Source organism: Meles meles, chromosome 5 (genome assembly GCF_922984935.1).
Source record: "Meles meles chromosome 5, mMelMel3.1 paternal haplotype, whole genome shotgun sequence".
Lineage (NCBI taxonomy): Eukaryota > Metazoa > Chordata > Mammalia > Carnivora > Mustelidae > Meles > Meles meles.
The window spans coordinates 91,600,140-91,621,728 of record NC_060070.1 but is presented as its reverse complement, the minus strand read 5'-3'; the positions used below and the strand labels follow the sequence as shown (position 1 = coordinate 91,621,728).

Sequence of the window (21,589 nt, the reverse complement as noted above, 5' to 3'; positions counted from 1 at the left end):
TTTCTTTCTAGAAGAAGTCCTGGAATGTCTATTGTCCTGGCCAAGATGGTAGAGGCCGTGAATCCGTCGATCACATACTGAACGAGACAGTTGTGGTCCTTGTTTTCGCAGAGTGCACAGTCTATTAGGAAATAATATGGGTTTGCAACGACGTGGATGGAGCTTGAGGGTGTTAGGCTAAGTGAAATTAGTCAATTAGAGAAAGACAAATATCACATGATCTCACTGTTATGCGGAATTTAAGAAACAAAACAGAGGATCATAGGAGAAGGGAGAGAAAGATAAAATAAGACAAAATCAGAGAGGGAGACAAACCAACCATAAGAGACTCAATCATAGGAAACAAACTGAGGGTTGCTGGAGGGAAGGGGGGTGGAGAATGGGGTAACTGGGTGATGGGCAGTAAGGAGGGCATGGGATGGAATGAGCACTGGGTGTTCTGTGAGACTGATGAATCACTAACCTCTACCTCTGAAATAAAAAATATACTATATGTTAATTAATTTGATCTAATTTTTTTAAAACTACATTTGACTAAAAAGGGGGGGGGATGAAGTTGGGATAATGCACACTCCACAGAGACTGTGATCATAAATGAGGTCAGATAAGCAATGGGTCTGGCATATAGCTCAATACTCAGATACTCAATAAATGTCAGCTCCCTCCCAGCCTGCCTCCTGCCCTCTGCCCTGGTCTGAAGATCACTGCCTCCCTCTCCAACCCCAGCAATGCCCAGATGCCGCACCCATGGGAGAGAGAGTGCTGAGAAAAGAAGGGGCTCTCCCAGTTGAGGTCTCTAAGCAAGCAGCCAGAAGGCAGATGGAGGGGAAGGTGGGAATCCCCCAAGCTGAGGCTCTGCCCAAGGCTGTGAATTCTCCCTTCCTCAACTGCCATAATCTTTCTCATGGTCAAACCATCTATGAGGACTGATAATGGTGGGGGGGGGGGGGGTGCAAGATGGGGTAGCATCAGACCCCAGGCAGGACACTTGCCCACCCTGTCTGAGTCAGGCAGGGGACTTCCTTAGAACTTAGTCTTCTTCACATCCAGGCCGAAGTCCCTGGCAATTGTTTTCTTTTTCTATACCATTCCCATTATTCATTCATCCATTCATTTATTCAACAAACATTAAGCCCTGGTTCTGTGCCAGGCCATGTGCTGTGGCCCTCTGCCATGCTCAGTTACCAACAGTAAAGGCTAAAGATGACTGGGCAGAGGTGGAGGGGTGCTGTGAGATCCTGGGCGAGTTGTGACTGTGGTATAGGTGCCCAGGACCTATAGAGAGACACAGCTCCGGTCATGTCTCCCTCCTGTCCAGCTCAGAACTCACCCACCCAACATCAGATGTGTCCCACCCAGTGTCTCTGCCTGTTTTCTCTGTCCTGTCTCTGACACTTTGAGCATCCTTCTGGGTAGGCCCTGGATCTCTTTAGAAAATCCCATCTGTAGGACAGACCCTTCACTCACAGTGTCTGTGTTAGATCATCATAGCTCGAACCTTCTCCCTTCTATCTCAAAGCCCTCCCCTTCCACTTCACGGGAAGGAGGTGGAATAAGAACTGAAATCAGGCAGCAGTGACAAGGTCAGAATAGGACACAGGCCTAGAGAGAGCCACTGGCAAGCCCACTTCACAAAGCACATCAACCACGGTGGCTCAGAACCCCAAACTTTTTCATCGCCTCACTGGCCTCCCACTCTCCCATGCAGGGAAACCTGGTATCCTGTGCCCTTTAGCAGGAAGAGCCATGAATCTCAGAGTGGGGACAGCTTTGCCCTAAGGATCACTGACAAGCCCACCGGCCAGCTGGCATCTGGACCTGCTGTGTTTCCCAATTCAGGATCCCTCCACACCTCCCCATGCGGCTCCTTGTTGGGGAGGGCAGGCCTGGGCTCAATTCCTCCCTCCTCAGAGAGGGGGAAGTCCTCCTTCACCCCCGCCCAGCCTCTCCTGAATGCCCGTGCCCAGTGACTACTTGTGCATTTGCCCATGCCATCCTGTGCTCATTCATTCAGCCTCGATCCTTAGCCAGCCTCTGTGTGCTTGGTCCAGAAGGCTGGCAGACACCGCAGGAGGGGGATACCAGTGACGCTCTCCCATTCCAGCTCAGGGGGCAGCAAGCATACTGCGTTTCAGCAAGGGAAAATCAGGGCCTGGGGGAACTCACGTCTTCTACTCCCTCTCCAGAGCAGGGATCCTTTATGATTCCAATTATATTTGTGGTTCTCCAGCTTGGCTTCGTACAGCATTATCTAGGGGCGCTTTTTAAACCTACAGAGCCCTGAGTCCCACTCGCCATGCCCCCAGATTCAGGTCCAAGATGAGGCCCAGAAATCTTTTAAAGCTCCCTGGGGATTCTGAGGGAATGGTGGGTGCAGTAAGGGTGAGTCATGGAGGAGGGGAGGCAGGCTGCTGGAGCTGAGACCCTCAGAGAGAATGAAAGCCCTAGCCCTCCCCTTGCCCCCACGGAGTCCAGACCCAGAGACTTCGGCTTCACCAACTTCAGAGCCCAGCCAAGTCCATGCTTACTCCAGTCAGCAGGAAAAGTGGAGGGAGGTGGATGGACCCGCGTCTGATCTTTTCCTGCCACCAAAACTGGTCTCTCCTCAGCCTTGACTTGCCTGACACCAGCGACACCCCCAGGGGTGCGTTTGTCCACATACCCCCATTCCCCAGACAGAGTACAGAGAGCGGCTCTCCTGCTTGGACCCTGGCCAAGCCCAGACACAGCACACTGCACTTCAGCCCACAGTCCCAAGGTCAAAGAAGGGGGACTGTTGAGTGACCAAAGCCGGAGGATGGACCATGACCCTTTCCCCCTCCCCAGCAAGCCTCTCACAGCAGTGCTCCCCTTCCTTCTCCCTCAGCAGCCTCCCCCGGCACCCTTCCCATCTCTCCTCCCCAGGGGAGCCCCCAATTGCCCCGATTTCCCCACCTGAAAACCGGAGACGTTGGCAGTGCAGTCCCCTTTGCCCACCACCAGATTCCCCAGATTTCTCACCTGTCTGTCTGTCTGGGTCTGCACACTCAAACCACATCTGCCACCCCAGGAGCCCTCCAGCCATCCCTCTGCTCCTCCACCCCACACCCAGGGGTGCCACCCACCCTGGCCATTGACAGTCACCTGGGTGGAAGAGCTAAGAAGACCCGAGAAGGTGGCTGCCTACCCTAGGTCTCTACAGATCCTCACACACTTGACTCCCAGATCTTGGTGTCCCCAGCCCATCCAAACCTGCCCCGGGCAAGGAGCTGACAGCATGGGAACATTCTAGCTCAAGAAATGCAGCTGTAGCTTGCCCTTCTTCTGCCCCCACACTTGCTTTAGGCCCCAAGGAGTAAAGTGTGGCCCAGTGAGAGCACCCCACCCCCAGGCTCTGCACAATCCACTCTCTCACTGACCCCCCTGGACAGACCATTCTCCCCCACGCCAGAGCTGTCTCAGTTCCCCCATCAGAGCAGAGGGGCAGGGAAAGACTCCCAGGGTCCCTTCACAGGGCTCTCTGGCTTCCTTACACACACACACACACACACACACACACACACACACACACCACACACACACACGGCTTCAGTAGATTGATCCACAGAGAACAGATCTAGGTGCCCGCCCCTCTACTTCCCAGCCCTCCTCCAGCAAGTTGGCAATTAGGAGTCCAGCCCAGAGACCAGGGTCCATCCCTATCACCTTCCTCCAGATGAAAGGAGACTGCCAGCAGGGCAAGGGCTCCTGGAGTCCACCTCCCAGGTGACCTCTCAGGATTCCTCCTTCCTGTCCCCATCCTTGTTTTAGGGGCTGTGGGGCTGGATCCATTTATCTGGAATTTGCCCCCAGACCGGATCTAGAATCAGCAAGACTAGCCCCTACCCTTTGCCCGTTGGGGGTGGTGGGTTAGGAAGGAGAAGGATGAAAAGAAAGAAGGCGAGTCACAGGTTCCTGGAAGGCGTCTTTAATCAGGATTTGGTAGTACACAAGCTCTCCGGATTGTCTGCATTAACATACAGGGACTAAAAAAGGCACAAGATCCCTTGCACAAGGACGCAAGACGGCGGGGCGACCCCCAACCCCGCCCGTGCGCGGCCGTGTGCGCATGGGTGCGTGTCCGTGTCCCACCCCCGTGGCGGCGCCGCGCGTATGCGTGTCGGTTTCAAGTGTTGGATTTGTACAGTACTCGCAGTCTAGGGGTGGGGGCTCAGTGCATGCTTTTCCACCCGGGCCCAGGTCCCCCCACCCCCGACGCCGCTATGTACACTGAGGACGCACCCCGGAGAGAGAGGAAGAACAAAAAAACAAAAAAAAAAAAAAAAGCGTCCCATCTGTGGTGTGTGTGTGTGTGTGTGTGTGTGTGTGAGTGAGTTCTTCGTGCATGCTTACGCTGGCCGGGTTGGGGAATAGTGCAAGCTTATAATACAGTATTATTGCAGTACAAAAAGGGGTGGAGGGTATGATGGGAGGGGGAGACTTAGGAATAAACTGGCTGGAATTCGGGACTTCCGGAAGGGTCCTCTCCCCAACCCCTTCCCATCCCTCGCTCCCCTCCCCACCACGATTAGGAAGCGTCTCCCCATGCTGGGAGGGGATCCTGGGGTCCCTGGAAGAGGCTCACCTGGGCCGGGGGCTGAGCCTCCCTCCTTCTCACCAGTCCTACCTCTCAGGGGGCAGGGGCCAGCCCTCTCCTTGCGAAATACTGTCAAACATTAGGGCCCCCAACCCCGCCTGCTCCCCCACGGAAGCCCCTGGGGCGGGGGGAGGGTCGACGGAGCAAGTGCAAAGGAAGCAGATGTTGGTCCCTGAGTTTTATTTTCGGGGGTGGGGAGAGAGAAGAGCTGGAAGTGGGGGCGTGTTTGGGGACCCCCAGGGCCCTCGGTCGTGGAGTGGGGTTGGGCAGGAGAGACAGACGTAGAGGCTTGGGCAAAAAGGGGGTGTTGGGTGGCTCTGAGAGACCTAGGCTCAAAGCTTGGCTCCCCCTCAACTCTGGGCTCTTTGGCATCCAATTGCAAGGCCAATTATGGGAGCAGGGGAGGTTGTGGGCGGTGAGGTAACAGGGATAGGGGTGGGGTGATGGGGGGCCCTTCGAGCCCGGAGAACTGGCCAGCTCCCCCGCCCAGCCCCTCGTCTGCACCCCCGCCCTGGAAGCACTGAGGGGCGAGCCCGCGCCCCGGGGTCGGGGGACCCAGCGGCCGCGAACCCGGGGAGGGGGAAAGCAAACACAAAGTTGGCGCGAGGGCGGGGCGGCAAGGGGGCTCGCCCGGGAACTGGGGACTTTAGCAGCAGGCAGCTCGGCGGGGGCGCGCGCAGGGGCGAGGCGGGGCGGGGCAGGGGCGGGGCTCGGAGGCCGGCCGGTACCCTGGTCGCGCGCGTAGCAGCTAGTTAAGACGACCGACCGTACATTCGTGGCGCGCGGGCCGCGGGGACAGGCGTGTGGGGACGGGTCCCGGGGGCGGGAAGTGGTGGTTGGGGTCCTGTTACAGTAGAGTTAGAAACCTGCGAGAGGTGCCCGGAAACGCGGCCTTTGTGCTCTCCCAGCCGGGGACTGCTAGTTTGCTGTCCGGAGAGTGGATGAAATGTGCGCGCAGCTATGGAGTGTGCGTGTGCATGTGCGTGTGTATGTGTGAGGGCCAGTTAGTCGTGGCAAGGTGAACCCCACCCCCCCTGCACCCGCAAAGCCTGTGCAGGTAGCAGGGAGGGTAAAGTGGTGGGACTGACGGCGGAGCCAAATGGAAGGAGGATCTAGAAAAGTTCCCAATGAAGGCCTTTGAGCTTCATTGCCCCTCCTCCCCCCTGCTTCTCAACTCTTTACTTGGGGGAAGGGGCAAACTCGGGCTCCGGGGCGCCCTGAGCTGGGGAGCCCACTGGGTGCTATGGGGGAACCATTGGGGATATTTGAGGGATGTGGTCCTCAGGCTGGGAGCCTCTCCCTTAGGGAGAAGGATACTTTAAAATTTTCAGAGACTGACCCACTAGTCTTAGCGGACACCTCTGGCCCTAATGGGAATAATGCAAACTTTAGGGACATGCCCCCCAATTTAAGGAGAGTGATTTGCCACACTCCTTGTTATCAAGGACTGCCTGGGGCGGGGGGTGGGGGCTGATTCCTGCCCTTTGGGTTGGAATCTCAGTGGGGTTTGGCGTAGGGTGGGGTGATATTCAGGCCTTCCTTAGGGATCATGCTTCCTTCCTCAGGTACCAAAGCAACCCAAAGACAGCAGAGAATATTCCATCCTCCCACAGCCAGAGGTCCCCACACACTCCTAAGCATGGTCTCCCCGGCCACTTAGTACAGACACATTTGCCACAGCTCCCCGGCCATCCAGTGGCCCAAGCTCCTCCCACCACTGCCTGGGCAGACAGCACCACCCCTCCCCAGAAAAAGGGACCTAGGCAGGGCAGAAGAGAGAAAAGGAGGGTCCTGGGACCCTCTACAGAGAGGACCACTACTTTCCTGGGATTGAAGGGGTCTGCCCACCCCTCTTGGCTGGGGAAGCAAGGATTAATATGCCAGCATAGCTCAAAGGTGCCATCATTCCCCCATGTGCTGGGCAAGGCTGTGCCCATTTTCCCTAAAACTGGAAATGCAGAGGGAGATTGATGGGTTCAGGATGCTAGTCGTTGGGATGAGTGTTGAGTGGTTATTGCTGTGACCCAAGCTGCCTTGAGTGCGTAGGGATGTCTATTCATTACTGAGAATTCACTAGAGCATTTTTCACTGACCCAGGGTCCTGTGCCGTCAGAGAAAATACTGGTCCTACCATGAGGACCCCATTTACCACAAACAAGTCCACTGGCCCCACACGCATTCAGGCACACAAACCACGAGGTCACCGACATGTACACACAGCATACACCAACACCACACATCTCCACTGGCTGCGAGCTGTCTCCTCTAAGAAGTCCACCTGACTTGAGGTCCCAGGAAGAACACCATCTCCCTTGAACTGCTGCAGCCTTGGACAGAAGAAGGGAGTGGGGAGTCCTCAGGCTCACAGAGATTGCAAACTGAGTTCAGAGTCTCTGCCCTCAAACCAGTTTTGTTTGGCTCACAGTGATTTTTCTTTAAAAAGTTGTGTTTTTTTTTTTTAAATTTGATGCCAATAATTAAAAATTGGGAGACTTCACATAAAAAATTGGAAGATAGTGGCAATAGTTGCCTGAGCTGACAATGGGGGGAGTGCATCTCCCACTTACCACAGTCCCCAAACCTGCCACTGTTTGACATGGCTTAGCCCCTGTTGAGGTGTGAGTTGGTGACCCTTGGCTCACCAGTGCAAGTACCTGCCCTATCTGTGAGCCGGAAGCCCAGGACCCCCCACCCCAGTACCTCAAGGTCATGGTTCTGAGCACTGCCTTCTCACTGTAGCTCTTACCCCACCCACTGAATCTCCAGAACTGCTTGGGATTGTGGAGGGGTCTCTGAAGGGATAGGGTGGATCTTTTCAACCAACCCTGGTACTCTGGATTGACCCCTCCCGTCCTACGCCATCCCACACCCCCAGGGACACCATCAGGTGGAAATGGAGAAGGAAGGAGAGTCTGGCTCTCAGAGACAACTCCCTTCCTTTTAGATAGAGTGAGGAGGGGCCAAGCAGGAAGGACAGTAAATAGATCACTACACAGAAAAACACTCTAAAACTTCTATCCAACAAGACCTCAGTTATTCGGCATTGGCGAGTGTTTTTGTGTTTTTGTAAGTTAAATTATCTGATTAATCCATTAAATGCAAATAATACTGGGACCGACCTCATAAGCTATTATGAGGATTAAATGATTTACTTTTGTAAAGTGCTTAGATCACTGCCTGGCATGTAATAAGCACTGCTGCCAGTGACTGTTTAATAAAATAAAAAATTAATCATTGGAAGCCACCACTATACGCAGGGTGTGACTACAAAGTACAAAAACACCACTTCCAAGTACAGCAAAGAGTGCTACCTCTTTTCACAGCTGACCCTGAGGAGGCTGTGCATTTTCCCCCAGCTTGAAACATCCTGACCTCCTCCTTGGGAAACCCTTCTGGAGAAAAAGAGCCTGCCAACACTGCAGACTCACAACTTCCCTACCCAGCCTGGGCCCTAGAAACAAGGAACTCAAGTCCAAACCATGCATGGCTCTGCCGAGCTGCACGTGAACTTGACCCAACTCATGTCGCTCCACGTGGCCTTCGCTAACTCCAGAAATCGGAGCCACCCTCAAAGGATAATCATGTTATCAAGATGCTCTCTTGTTGGCTTAGAGCTTTATGGCCAACAAGATGCTCTCCCACTACCAACGAGGGTATGCAAAAGGATGTCCCTCAAAGGACAAAATATTTGAATCATGATCTTACTTTAAAGGACACACCCTCTCCCACAGGTATCAGTTTCGGGGTATGTGTGTGTCTGTGTCTATGTCTGTGTCTGTGTGAAAATTCAGCCGCCTTTGGAATGCTTAACAGGATTCCCCACCTCCAATGGCTTTGGAAACAGAAATATGTACTTAATGCTAAAATGAGGCGGAAGCTAGTGCCATCATCTCTGATAAGTCACAAGGCACTTTGGGATCTTAGAATACCTCAGGGTTCTGGTCACTGAGTGGGAGCCCTGCTCAGGTAGTGGAACCCTCTGGAAGGGAATGCCGGATAACTGAGTGCTTGGTCTCATCTAACCCCAGATAGCATGGACCCTACCCCCCACCCCACGGCTGCTGACTTTTGGAGCTGCTGGTGGACAGACTCCCCTTCACTTCACCCCCTGCCACTCGCTGGGGTGGATGGAAAGAGGGCCAGAGAGGAAGGGGGTAGCCAGGGGGGCAGTGGCGGAATGTGGAAGGTGGGAGTGGGGCTACTGTTCATCCCACCCCCTAACCTTTGTGCTTTGTGTTTTCTGTCCTTTCTTTTCAAAGAGTCTACCCTGACCTCTCCTCTACTCTCTGCCAGAGCATGATACAGCACCACCCAAGACAGACTGGAGAGCAACAGAGGCTAGACCTTGGGGACATTCAGAAGTAAGCAGCTGGGATAAGGTAGGGTTGGGGCACCAGTACTAGGGCACGAATCTGGCTTTCATTCCTAGATGAGGACGGTGCTCTTGGCCTAGACATCCTCCAAAAAAAAAAAAACAGATTTTGAAGAAAAGAGAATGTAGTGAGTGTGGGCATAGCTCATGTTAGTGAGCTATACACAGTGCCAACCAGCCATGAGGACATTTTAGCCAAACAGCACTGCCCACCATCCTATGACATCCCCAAGCTGGGGCAAGGACCCTGAGGTCTCTAGTCCAACCAGAGATAGCTGGGGAGTTGAAGGGAGTTGAGTTGGGAAGGAAGAGTCAAAGGGAGAAGGCAGTAGAGAGAGGAGCCGAGATAAGAGTAGGTACACAGGAAACTACCAAGGACTGCACAAGTATTTTTCTGATTCCCTGACACACACAAGTACACCTTCACACACACCCATACACATAGGACTGCGGCACTGCAAATTCAGTGGTGTCATTCACACTGCGGTCAATGTAAACGGTACTCCCTAGAATTGTGCAGTGCACAGCCTGAGCATCTATCCATGGCAGGCCTGCCACATGCACAAATGCTCATGTATAAGGACACTCATACTCACAAGTATTCAGGCATGCACACAAGCATATACACAGATACGGTCTCACTGCAATAAATATTTTGCAAACCTTCAGGTCTCAACCTTTCCTTCCCTTTCTATATAGGCACTACCCTTCCTGGCACCCCTCTTCACCACTACTCCATTGCCTAGGGAAACAGGTGCTGGCTGACAGGGGCAGGAATGAGGAAAAGGAACTTTGGAGGTCCCTGCAGCAACAGGTTGGGGGCTGAGAAATGATCAGAAAGGACATAGTGATCTGGCATCCTGACCCGCCCCACCCCCTGCACCTGCATATCCCCGGTAGATCTGCCTACCCTGTTCTCTGTCTTCACCATGTCCCCTGGGGGCCGCCTGGCTCAGGTGAGCACCTACAGGAAGGAGTCACTCACTGAGAGGGACACTGGTGGGGCTGCGGCTGTCTGGGATTTGTCCTGAGCTCACAGGGGCTACCTCATTCTTAATAACTAGCTTCTCTGCCAGTGCTTCTAGGATGGGTGCCCTCACCCCAAGGCTCCAGCTTCCTCAGAAGGGCAGATGCCAGGCCCCCAGTCATCCATCCTCAGATCCTAAGGGGCTGGGCTAAACCACCAAATCCAGCAAGGGCTGATGACATATATCCCTTGGGTAAAGGGCAGCCTAGAGTGGACTGAGCTCCAGGCCTCCTGGGTCAGATGAGGGAGGCAGGAGCTCTGTCCTCTGTGACAGTGGCATGTGGTAGGCCCATTGGGCCACAGGACTGCCCCCCACATCCTGACTATGGAGGCCATTCCTACCGAACCCCAAACTGGCTGACTAGGCCCGCATCTCATACACAGGGGCACATGCCTTGCCCCATGCAGACAGACAGACACACCCCAGGAGGGTGTCGGTCTTCTGCCACAACCCCCTTGGGGGCAAACCAGGCCCTGACATGCCAAGAAATCACAGATTAAACAGAATCACCTCCACGCCAGACTGACTCTGACCCAGCATGCCTTGTCTCCCTGATGCCTTGCTTTCCACCGGACTCTGGACCCCACTGGTGGCTCCAGCCCAGTGTCTCTGTCCTGTTCCTGGAGCTGCACCGACAGCCCCACCTCCCCCTGCACCATTTGGCTGGCACCAAGCAAAGGGAGACGTGGGGGAGGGGGGTTGGTCACTACAGTACCTTGGGCCAACGTTACAGGGGGCTGTATTGCATGATGGGGTGGGATGGGGTGTGTGAGTGTGTGATTATTGCGTCCTGGGAAGGAACCATGGTCTCTGCCTGCTCCCCACCCCCCCCACCTGCCCCCTCCAGGAGGGGGGGGAGCCCAGCCTAGGTCTTGTGGGTGAAGCGGGCCCACACCTGCTGCAGCTGGGACCGCGAGATGCGGAGCACCGAGGGCACGAGTCTGTGGTTGCCGGCGGCGAGGGGCGCGTGGCGCCGGTGGGGCGCCCGCACGGGGCTGCTCTCCGCCGAGCGGCTGCGCTGAATGAGGGAACCGGAGGAGCCGCCGCCGCCAGGGTGAGGGTAATGCTCGGTCTCCAGCGTGGAGGAGGAGAACACGGAGGACGCCAGTCGTCGCAGAGGGCTGTACCGCGGGAGGGAGTGCCCCGAGAGTCTGTCCTCCTCCAACTGAAAGAGACCAAGAGAGTGGAGGGAAAAGAGGTGTCAGGCACAGACTCGACAGCTCCGTCTCGGGGCCGCCCACCGCTCACAGCCCCTGCGGCGCTGGCGTCCCGGGCAGGGGGCAGGGTCGGGCAGGCGGAGGGCGTGCACGCCGCCCCATTCTGCCCCAGCACCTAGACTCTGGCGGCCAAATCCCTTCCCAGTGCTCCTCTTTGGCACTCCTCACACCGTGGTCTCCTTGCAGAGACCTTGGTCACTCGCCTCCCCGGGGGAAGCCTTCCTGCCTTAGCCCTTCCTAATTCAGAGTTCCCTCTGGGCTGAGGAATCCTCCCCTGCAGGAAGACCCTTCTGCAACTGCTACCTGCCATCTGTCTCCCCAGCTGTTTTCCTGACTCCTCAGGAGGTCGGGAGAACATTCCTTGCACGCCCTCTGCCCCTATCACGGGGTGGGGGGGGTGGGGGAGATGGCAAGGACTCCACAGCAAAATGTAGCAGACGGGTAGGACTCTGGAGTCCAGCTACTCATGTCTGCACCCCAGCTCCACCGCTTACTACCTCGTGAACACACGCAAGTCACTTCTCGTGCCTCAGCTTTCTCACCTGTAAAATGGAGCTGACCATGTTTCCCAGCTCATAGGGTTATCCTAAGGATTAGATGTTATGGCAGGCACAGCACTTAGGATTGCCCTGGCGTAAATGCTGTGTTGTGTGAGCTGTCTGATTATCCTCTAAGTCACTCTTAAGAATGAGGAGAGGAATAGAGAGGGTGAGAGGGAGGAGCAGACTGAAACCATTTCTCCAAAGTGGCTTTTTCCCTGTCCTCTCCTAGCCCAGCCACAAGGCAGCTGTTGGGAGGGCCTTGGCCACAACACAGACATCAGGAAGAATCCTGCCCTCATACCCTCAGAGGGAAAAGGGAAAGTGGACCTGTGTGTTCCAGGCCTGTGGAGATGGAAATAGTAGCTTGGGTGTCGCGAGACCTGTCCCATCCTGACCCCTAGCTCTTTCTGTGACTGAAGCCAGTGTAAATAAATAGCTTTGGTGGGGGGGGCACCTGAGGATGACTTGGGCCAGCAGCCAGAGAGCTGAAGAGGAGGGGGCCCAGGACACTCAGTGTTCCCTTGTGGATGTCAAATGGGGGCAGAGGGACCCAGTGTGAGACCTCCAAATGGAGAGGAGGAGAGAGAAGATTCTGATAGGACTGTCACTGCCCTCACCCTGCTTTCCCTTCGCCTTCTTTTTAGCCAAGCATAGGATCCTGGTCCCAGCTACGCTGAGGACTGGGGCCCTGAGGCCCTCTGTCCAAAAGAAAGGCATACCAGCGGCCTCCCACAGCTCCTCCCATAGCGCATGTGCGTAGCTTGAGCTTCACACCCCAGCCAGAGTTTGGTCAGCTTCCTGGGGCCGGGGGAGGGGGGGGGGACTCGATCCCAGCATGCTCCTGCCCCTTCACTTACCCCCGACGGCCAGCTGAAGTACCGCCTTTGTGAGACCACCCTGCTTCCCAGGCGGGCTCCCTATTCTAGCAAAGAAGCCTTCTCTGTTATCTACCTTATGGCCCTTGCCGATAAACCTTCACGTCCACACCTTGGCATCCTCACCCCACCTCTCTAGACCATGAGCTCCAAAAGGGCAGGACTGCAGAGCGCTGTTCATCTGTGTCCTCCTGACCCCAGCATAACGCCTGGCACGTGGCAGAGAATTGCTCTCGTGGCTGCCAGGCGGATGTCCACCTGCTCAGAGAACGCTGACCTGCGGTGTTATCAGCCAGAGACAGCCGGCAAAGGATGGCAAACATCCCTCCCCCAGATCATACCCTCTGTCCACTGCCTTCCCCTCTGCCTAGCTCTCCAGTCCCTTCTAATCCGCACCTTCAGTCCCCTGGGGGAGAAGGTGAGGTGCGTGTAAAGAAAAAGTGGAAGGCATCATGGCATTCACACCAAAGAACAACAGATGCCCGGTTCCACATTATCTTGGTCGGGGGCGTGGGGGGTGGGGGGGGAGGGGACGACAGCAGTGCAAGGGCTCTTATCTTTAAGGATCACTGTTATGAGGAAGTTCACACATCAGACACTGAACGGAGAGAGCAAGATCTAGGAGGGGATCCCTGCAGAAAGGTGGCAGGGTGGGGAGTCCGCAAACGGTGATTCTAAGGTCGGCCAAGCTTGGGAGCCCCCATGTAGCCTGAGATCTGAGATCAGGACTCCCTCCAGACCAAAGAAAGAAGGATCAAATGCGCCAGTCCCCGCCCCGCCCCCACCCCCCATCCTCCTCTGCCCTTGACAAGGAAGGTCTCTGCTTCGCCAGTACTGGGCTGTACCAAAATGCTCAGTAAACCATGCCACGCCCCACCTGCCATGTGCTCACACACGCACACACACACAGGCCGCCGTGCACACTGCTGTGCCTAAGGCACACCTGCTGACAAGGGCTCCCCACCCCCACCCCGCACTCGGGCTCTCTCTGACCTGTGTTTGCTCCTCTCCTAAACACACAGGCCTCAGACAGCACTCACGAAACTCTACCTCTGCCCGCAGCCCCCCCACACCCACCACCCGGTGACCCAGCATCCTGCCAGCCTCGGTTTCCTTATCTTTTAAAGGGCGGGTTTGCCTTGTCACGTCACTATTGGAAGGAAGACACACGTGCCCTAGGGAGGCACTGAGACAGTGCAGCTCTGGTTACCGTCAGTGGAATTACTGCTCCGATGGTTCCCAGCCCTTCAGCTTTGCCATCCCAGCCTGGCCTCCGGGGTTCTCTGCGCTCCTGCAGACCCGGGGCATGCTGCATAGACACGCCACTGTGTGCGCAGACCCACAGCCACGTGCCCTCCTGAGCTACGCAAACATGGAAGCGCATGCGATCACAGCGGCAGAAGGCTAACCAACTTCGCTGCAGTGCGCTGCAGGGAAACCGAGGCCCGCAAACACCGAACACGCCCTCCAGACACATGCAGCTCATGGCCGGCCCACAGCACCAGCAGGACCTGAGCCCAACACTGAGACTGTACAAGAGGCCCGTGCCCACGTCCCCAACTCTCCCCTTACCCGCTTGGCTACAGTTCCCCCCTGCAAGGATTGTTCCCCACACCCAGGAGGAACCTGAAGGTGAGGAAAACCTCCCAGATAGCTTACCTCCCTCTCTGAGACCCACCTGGCCTGCAGTCACTAGGAAGGGGCAAACAGAGGGCCCAGGTCCAGAGCCTCGGTCTCCTGACTTTGATTCTGGACTGTCTCTCTACCCTACACCACCCCTGTCAGTCTCCCCTCCTCGGCTCTGAACTTCCTGTGCCTGCATATGACCTCTGATGCCTCTGGTGCCCAGCATAGGCGAGGTGCTTGGGAAGACTGTCGCTGCCGAATGGATGAATGAATGCAGGGGAAAATGAGAGAGGAACCAGACAGATCTTGCTCTCTCTCCAGTGCTGGCCCTGGTGAGAACAAGGTCCCCAACCCAGTCATGCTGGCCCACACCCTGCCCTGCCTGAGCCTCCAACTCAGGTTGGCTAGGACCACTCTGGGTGGGGGCCTAGAGTTTCCACTTTCTGAGCCCCCAGGTTCCCAGAGTCCACGGCACGGTGAGGATGCACACCCCAAAGATCTCAGCTTGGAGGCCCTCTTTTCTAGACAAGGGGGTGGGCCCTGAACACAGCCCTACCTGGGGCTGCCCTTCTCCCAGGCTCCTGCATGCTCCCAGGCCAGGCCTCCCAATCGGCGCATGCAGTGGATTGATCTGACCCTGGCCCTGAACCCTGGCACTTTCCAGAGCCACCTGGCACCGGGCCCTGACATGAGGTGACTGACTGGAACACAGCACAGCCCCAGAGCCCTCCAGCATCACTTCCTTGGCTCTCCCTAGCCCCTCTGAGGGGCCATGCTCCCTTTAAAACCACTCAGTGATGGCACTGCTGTCCACACAGAACTCTGGGCACCAGCCAAGAACCCCTGACCCTGTTCACAGCCCCTCAGTTCTTTCCCCAACACCACTTGGTTCCATCCACCCTGCCCCACATCCAGAGCCCTGGTCCTGGTCCAAGCCACCAGGCCGCTCTCCTGCTGGCGCCTGCTGTGGGGCCTTCCTGCTTGTAGTTCTGGGCCCTTTCATCCGTTTTCACCCAGCAACCAGAAGGATCATTCAAGAGCACTGAGAGGATCATGGCACACCCCTGTTTAAAAGCCTTGGGTGGCTTACCGAGCCTTCAGAATCAAACCCTAACCCTTTAGCTTCACCCTGAGGCCCTCCAGGCCAGGACTGGGGGACCTGCCTCGCAGCCTCACCTGTTCTGCAACATGCCATCAGGGCAGCACTTTCTGACTGCCGCCCCCAGACCTTTGCACACACGGTCCCCTTGGCCGCAGAGGCCTTTCTCCTGCTTTGTCACCTGGCTGAGGCTGCTCATCACGCAAGACTCAACTCAGAACATGGAGGGCACTTCCTCTGGGAAGTTCTGACCATCCCCCAAGCATGGTTTTGGACCCTTAAACCTGTCTACCTTCATCACAGCCTGCAACTGGTGGGTGCTAGTCAGCAGCCCCCAAGGAGCCCATGGGGAGCCCACAGGGAACACTCCAGGCAAAAACCGTGGGCAACCAGGGGTGGGGAGTGGGGTGCAAGCCCAACCTTACCTGTCTCTGCGGGCCCGTGGGATCCGACTCTCTCCGTCGAGGGCGGGGTCCCGAGTGCTGTGGCGAGTGGGAAGGGCTGCCGGGCGTGGGGGGCTGCGACGTCTCTGACCGGCCTTCCGCCTGGCTCAGCTGGGGTGGTGGGGGCTGGAATGGAGTCTGCCGAGGGTCCTCCTCAGCCAGGGTGTGCACGCCTCTGCCCCGGGGCCTGACGGTTGGCTCTGTCCCTGGCCGCCGCCGCTCCTCGCCTTCCTCAGGCAGTGGGCGCAGCTCCTCGGGCTCCTCGTCCGTGGTACCCGACGTGCTGGGCTCGGCCCCCGGGGGGAAGTCCTTGAGCTCCGTCTCCTTGTCAATGATGACCCACTCCTTGCTGTCAAAGTCCTCCTCCTCGGCCAGTGGCACGGAGCGGAAGGCGTTGCTGAGGGCCTCCTGTTCCACGGAGGCCGACACGTCCATGCGGCCGCTGGCCTGCCGGTCGGGGTGGCCCGTGTCCACTGACAGCATCTGGGCTGGCTGCGAGGAGCAGGCCTGGCGTGAGGGGGAGCCGGGCAGATCCATCCGTGACCTGCAAAGCCACCCCGAATGAGGCTCAGTGCCCAGCCTCTCCATCTCTCCAAGAGTTTCGAGAAAGTGGCCTGGTGGACCATGCCACCTGGAACCCACTGACTAGAGCAGCTCTGTCACCCAGGACAAGGCCTGTTCACCACCTGGCTTACCAACCCCCTCCCACCTCACTCCCCATAGAGATCCCATTCATTCATTCATTCATTCATTCACTCAACGCACGGACTTGGATGCTTACTGCCTTCCAGGAATACAAACAAGCAAAAAATGAAACCTCACTCCTGTGCCCAAGGAACGCTGTCTTCTGGACCACCCAGGAAACCTAACTTCCCGAAAGCCAATCCTATGTTCCCCGTCTGGGGCTCATACCCTTTTGGAGGTTCTCTCCCACTGCCGTCAAGGCAAACGCACCCACCTGGTCCTCAAGGGGGCAGATGGTTTTTCTAGCTTCTTCTACCACCACCCTCCAGGCCTGCCTGGCTGATGTCACCACCCCCAACAAACTCCAGTGGCTCCCAGCCTGGAGAACAAAGTCCATATTCCTTAGTTGGGCACTCAGGTGGCCAGGCCAAGGCCCAAGTTCACCATTCTCCTAGGCAGACTCATCTCTGTCACTGGCTTTTCCCGGAACTGCCCGCGTGCTCTTACTTCGGTGTCATTATGCCTGTCACTCTCTGCACGCCCTTTGCTGTCCCACCCGGCAAGGATGTCACCTCCTTGGGGAGCCTTTCCATCCTGCTCTGCTGGGGGCGGGGCAAGTTTGCCTTCCCAGCACTGTGTTCCCCTCTCACCACAGAGTGGAGCACGTGTGTTTACATATCAGGCTTCCCCAGAGGCTGTGAGCTCCCCCGGCAGGGCCTGGGCCCCACATGACTTTTCACGCTGGGCCACTGACCCTGCCAGAGGACATCTCTTCCACTGCGCGGGGAACCTCACATCACCTCCAGAGGCTCCCAGCCTGGGAGGGGGCTGGGTACCAGCCCTGAGGTGAAAGTGTTGCTGGTTGTAGGAAGGGCGCCCCCTCACTGAGAACCAGGGAGGCTTAGCTACCCTGGGTTGTGCACACCCTCCCACTCGGGCCGTGGGCAGGGGGCTAACTCTCATTTTCCCCCAGCCTCGAGCCTGTGACAGAAAGGGGTGCAGCTCGGAGCCACTGCGGGGCTTTCTCAACGTCCTTCCGCCCTGGTCTGTGGGACTTACCTCCTTCCTCTCCATGAGATTGTTACTGATTTAATAAGGCTTAAAATACACACATCCCTGAGGGAGGAGATTCAAGGCCTGCCATGAAAATGGCTGATGTGGCTTCCTTTCCTGAGCGCATGGTTTGTTTTGACGGATATAAAGGAGAGAGGGCACCCAAGGAAGAGAGGCGCTGAAGGTGGGGGAAAGGGAAGTGAAGGAAAGGGGGAGGTGGGCATCCAATCCCAGCAGCTTCGTACTTTTTCCTGCTCCCAAGAGCCCCAGAACCCACCCAAACCCTCTGCCCTGCTCTACAAGATCTTGAACCTTCCCTTCCAGAAAGTCTCTCCTCAGCCGTCTCCTCTTCCCATTAGCCCTGAAACAAAGGTTCACGCCAGGTCAAGCCAGTCTGCTCTTCAGGACTGTTTGGGGCCTTCCCACCTCTCTTCTCCACTGACACCCCTTCCACACTACTGTTCCTTGGCTTTCCTTATTTCCTCGACCCTCTGGGCTGGGCTATCATGGGTGCAGACGTGGTCTTCAGTCCCAGGGAGGCCAACCCGTGTGAGTGTGACTGTAAGTATGAGGGCTGTTGGCAACCTGGGCACTGGGCCCGCGTCCCCCTGTCCTGGGGTTGCCGCAGGGACTGGCACAGGCTTCTCCTGTCTTGAGCACTGCCACACTGCAAAGGGTACCGTGTCCCACCCCAGAGGCAGGGTGCAGTTTGGAGCAGAATCCAGAGGAGGGGCCGTGGGTGGGGAAGAGGAGGCACGTGGCATGGATGGGAAGAAGCAACCCAGCCTCCTGAGCTGGGCCTTTGGGAAAGGCCCCTTTTCTGGTGCAGAGAAGACCGCAGCCCTGCTGTGTGGTGAAGGTCCACTCAGAGCCACACGAGGGTGGGGGCCTCTCTCAGAAGCCTCAGGGAGGTTCTGACTCTGGTCTCTGATGGCCATGGGCCACCCTCACATTTTGGCTCTAAACTCTCTGTCCCACCAACCAGGTAACCCCGTGACATTCAGATCCCTGAGCCCCGACCCCCAAAACTTGATCCACCCCCTCTTGGAGCGGAGCATTTCCTGGTCTCTCCTCCCAGGCCCCTCCCCCAAAGCTGAAGAGAGCCTAGTCAGCTGCTCGGAGGCATCTGTAATTAGTCTCTAAGGAGAGGTTCTGGAAGCACACCCACCTACCGGCTCACCTCTTGCCTCCTCCTGAGCCCAGGGACCCAACCTACCCCTCCAACAGCCCACCTCCCCCCTCCATCCCTTCATGACATGAGCTGGGAACTCGGTACCCGCTACCCCCTCTCCAGGCCTTGTCACTGACTAACCAAGGTCGACCCCAGGCCCAAGGACAACCCCCTCAACACTCCCAGGGTCCCTGCCCACCTCCACGCTGCATCTGCTCTTCCCTGCAGAGCAGCCATGTGAAGGCTGAAGGGACCAGGGGACCCCTGGCCATGCGCCCAGCCCCAGACCTACCTTCTCTCATGCAGTTCCACCCGCCCGTCCGCTGTGGAAAGCCTCTCAGACTCAGGGCTGTTGACCCTCCGGTAGCGAAGAGAACGGACTGGGGTTGTCGGTGAGTCTGGAGGGGCACGCACCGGGGAGCTAGGGACCCCCACACCTCGGCTCTGCTCCTCTTCCACCACACAAGGGGTCTGCAGGAGAGGGGAGTCCCATGAACGGGGGCCGACAGGGTGGCTGTGGGCCAAGTGCTTTTCCCAGGGTGAAGGAGACAGAGGGAGGTCGACGCTGGTGATCCTGACATGGGGCGAGGCCACAGAGGCAGGGCCCAAGGGCGGATGGCTGGGGAGAGGGCACACAGGAGGAACGGGAAGGGGGCCGTGGGCTGGGAACCAGGGTGGGAGCGGGACAAGGCCACCCACGTCCTTCTCTCTGGCTGCAGTTACTTTGCCGATGTTGATCCGGAGTTTGTTCCGGTTGACATCCGTCTCCTCCCAGACTTCAGCCTCAGGACCCCCAGGGTGGGGGACCAGGTGGGGGCTGGGACCTAGCCCCTCAGAGGGCCGCCCAGGCAAGATTGGAGGTGCGTTCTCCTGGTCACTCAGGTGCTCGCCCTGTAGCACGTCCTCAGTGTTCTCCCGGAGCAGGTCCCCGGGCACCGGCGTCACGTTGACCACCCTGGAGAGGCCGGGAGGGGCCGTGGGCAAGGCTGGCAGGGGTGCTCTCTCCTCCCAGCGCAGGCCCCGCAGGTCACTGCCACCCCGGGGAGCAGGCACAGAAGAGGACTTGGCAGGGGTGGGGGCATCCCTGGGCCCCTCACCATCCCCTGTTCACCAAGCCTGTCCCGGGGCTGCCGTCAGGCTGGCACAAGGCCGCAGGGAGATATGGCCGCCCAGCGTGGCCGCCATGTCACCCTATCACTTTAGGAGACAGTTACTTTCCCGGCCCCCCCAGATTTCCAGTGCAGTTCGCTGGCTGGCCTCGTTTAGACCAGGAAGGGGTCTAAAGAGAAGAATCACTTGGGAACTCCTCGAGCGGTATCTTCACAGAACAGGGCACCCCAGGCCCTACGGAGTCTCTTTCCTGGAGCCCCTGCCCCTGTCTCTCCCTGGCTCCTCCCCGAGGCAGGGTGAGGGGCCCTACATCACGCTGGCCCCTTCCCGGGTGCCTCTGTCTTTGTGCTGGTCACCCGCTCGGATATCACAGACCGGTCCATGACAAATATCCCAGACCCAAGAGCACTCTGAGGGCAGGGGCTGTGAGTTTTTTCTCTGAGCCCCACCAGCCCTGGACACAGGCTCAGGACACGCTGCCTAAAGGAATGTGTGTGAACAACAGAAACAAAGTGTGGGGCTCGAGTAATTTCCCTCAGGCTTCCCACTCCCCAGTAAGGTCAAAAACTCCAAAAGAGAACGCCCGCTGTGTCCCCGCATTGAAGGCAGAGAGGTGGCAGAACTGCCTAGAGCTCGAGAACCCCACGGTTGAGCACCAAGGATAGGAAAGACAGTCAGGTGTGTCCACGTAGGAAGAGGAGAGGGCTGACTTTCTGGGTGACAGTCCTGGCCCCCCACTGACCCATCATCCCTCCTGAGACTCACCCAAACATGGCTGCCGTCTGCCGGGTGTTCTGCTGGGGTGGAGTGGAGGTGCTCGTGGACAGGAGGGCATCGGTGCCCGCCTTCTCCCAGTCAAAGGCCTCGTTTTCAGCGATGCCCCGTTCCTTCATGCTGTTCTCAAACACCGACATGATCAACTGCAGGGGTTGGGGTGGTGGGAGGACAGAGAGGTGACCCTGGGGCTAGCCAGGAGGAGGGGGCAGTTGCTGGGACTGCAGGGGGAAGAGAGGGACCTTCCAGGACAGGGATGGGCTGAGAGGGGGCACTGGAAGGAGAAGGGCACATTGATTTTAAATGAAAACATGCACATGATATGCAAATCAGCATGCAAATCACCATCTTGGTTTGAGCCCCACTGGCTGGACACCAAACCCTCTGGGATCCGTCCCCTGCTTACCATCCCCACCCAGCCTGGTCTGCCATTCCCACCATCTCAGCAGCCCCGGAGCCCCCGGTAGTTTCCCAAAGCCACCACCTGGGGTCACGCTCTGCACAGACTGCTGCCTCTAGTGGCACTGTCTAACCCACCGGTCCTCTCCCCTGCGAAGCCTTCCCTGATTCCCCCGCCCACACACTCCCTGATCCGCAGCTCTCTGTTCCTAGCATAGCACACTCTATGTTCACTTGCTTGCAGCTGTCTGGTCTAGGGAACCCCAGGAGGAGAACTGGGGGGCAGGGCCTTCTATTACTCAAGTGAGGCATCTGTGCCAACAACCAGCGCTCCAGGCTCAGGACGTGGTGGACACCCATAGCCCAGCAAAGGCCCACAGACCATTCCAGCTCTGACTTAGCTCTCTCCAGAATGCAGGGCAGGGTCTCTCTGTTGGCAGGACCCACTTCACTGAGGGCCCCCTGTGTGCCTGTCACTGTGCTCGGGGGTGCGGAGACTTGTGCCTGGCACATGGTGGGTCCTGGGCAGGACACTACTAATGCATCCCCCTCTCCTGTCAGGATTTAAGTGAGTCCCCTAG

The 21,589-nt window shown here is 57.3% G+C and overlaps 1 protein-coding gene across 3 annotated transcripts in view; it reads right to left on the bottom strand.

Moving 5' to 3' along the window:
* TTBK1 (tau tubulin kinase 1) overlaps positions 1-21,589 on the bottom strand; it is a 40,829-nt gene that overhangs the window by 7,551 nt on the left and 11,689 nt on the right. For 2 of the 3 annotated variants that reach the window (XM_046005482.1, XM_046005483.1), the window contains exons 10-13: positions 20,601-20,755; positions 19,425-19,680; positions 19,018-19,196; positions 15,800-16,361 (exon numbers count right to left, since the gene is read on the bottom strand). In XM_046005482.1, coding sequence (XP_045861438.1) covers positions 15,800-16,361; positions 19,018-19,196; positions 19,425-19,680; positions 20,601-20,755 — 1,152 coding nt within the window. The remainder of the gene's footprint in view (positions 1-15,799; positions 16,362-19,017; positions 19,197-19,424; positions 19,681-20,600; positions 20,756-21,589) is intronic. The other variant, XM_046005484.1, reaches the window with a different exon arrangement.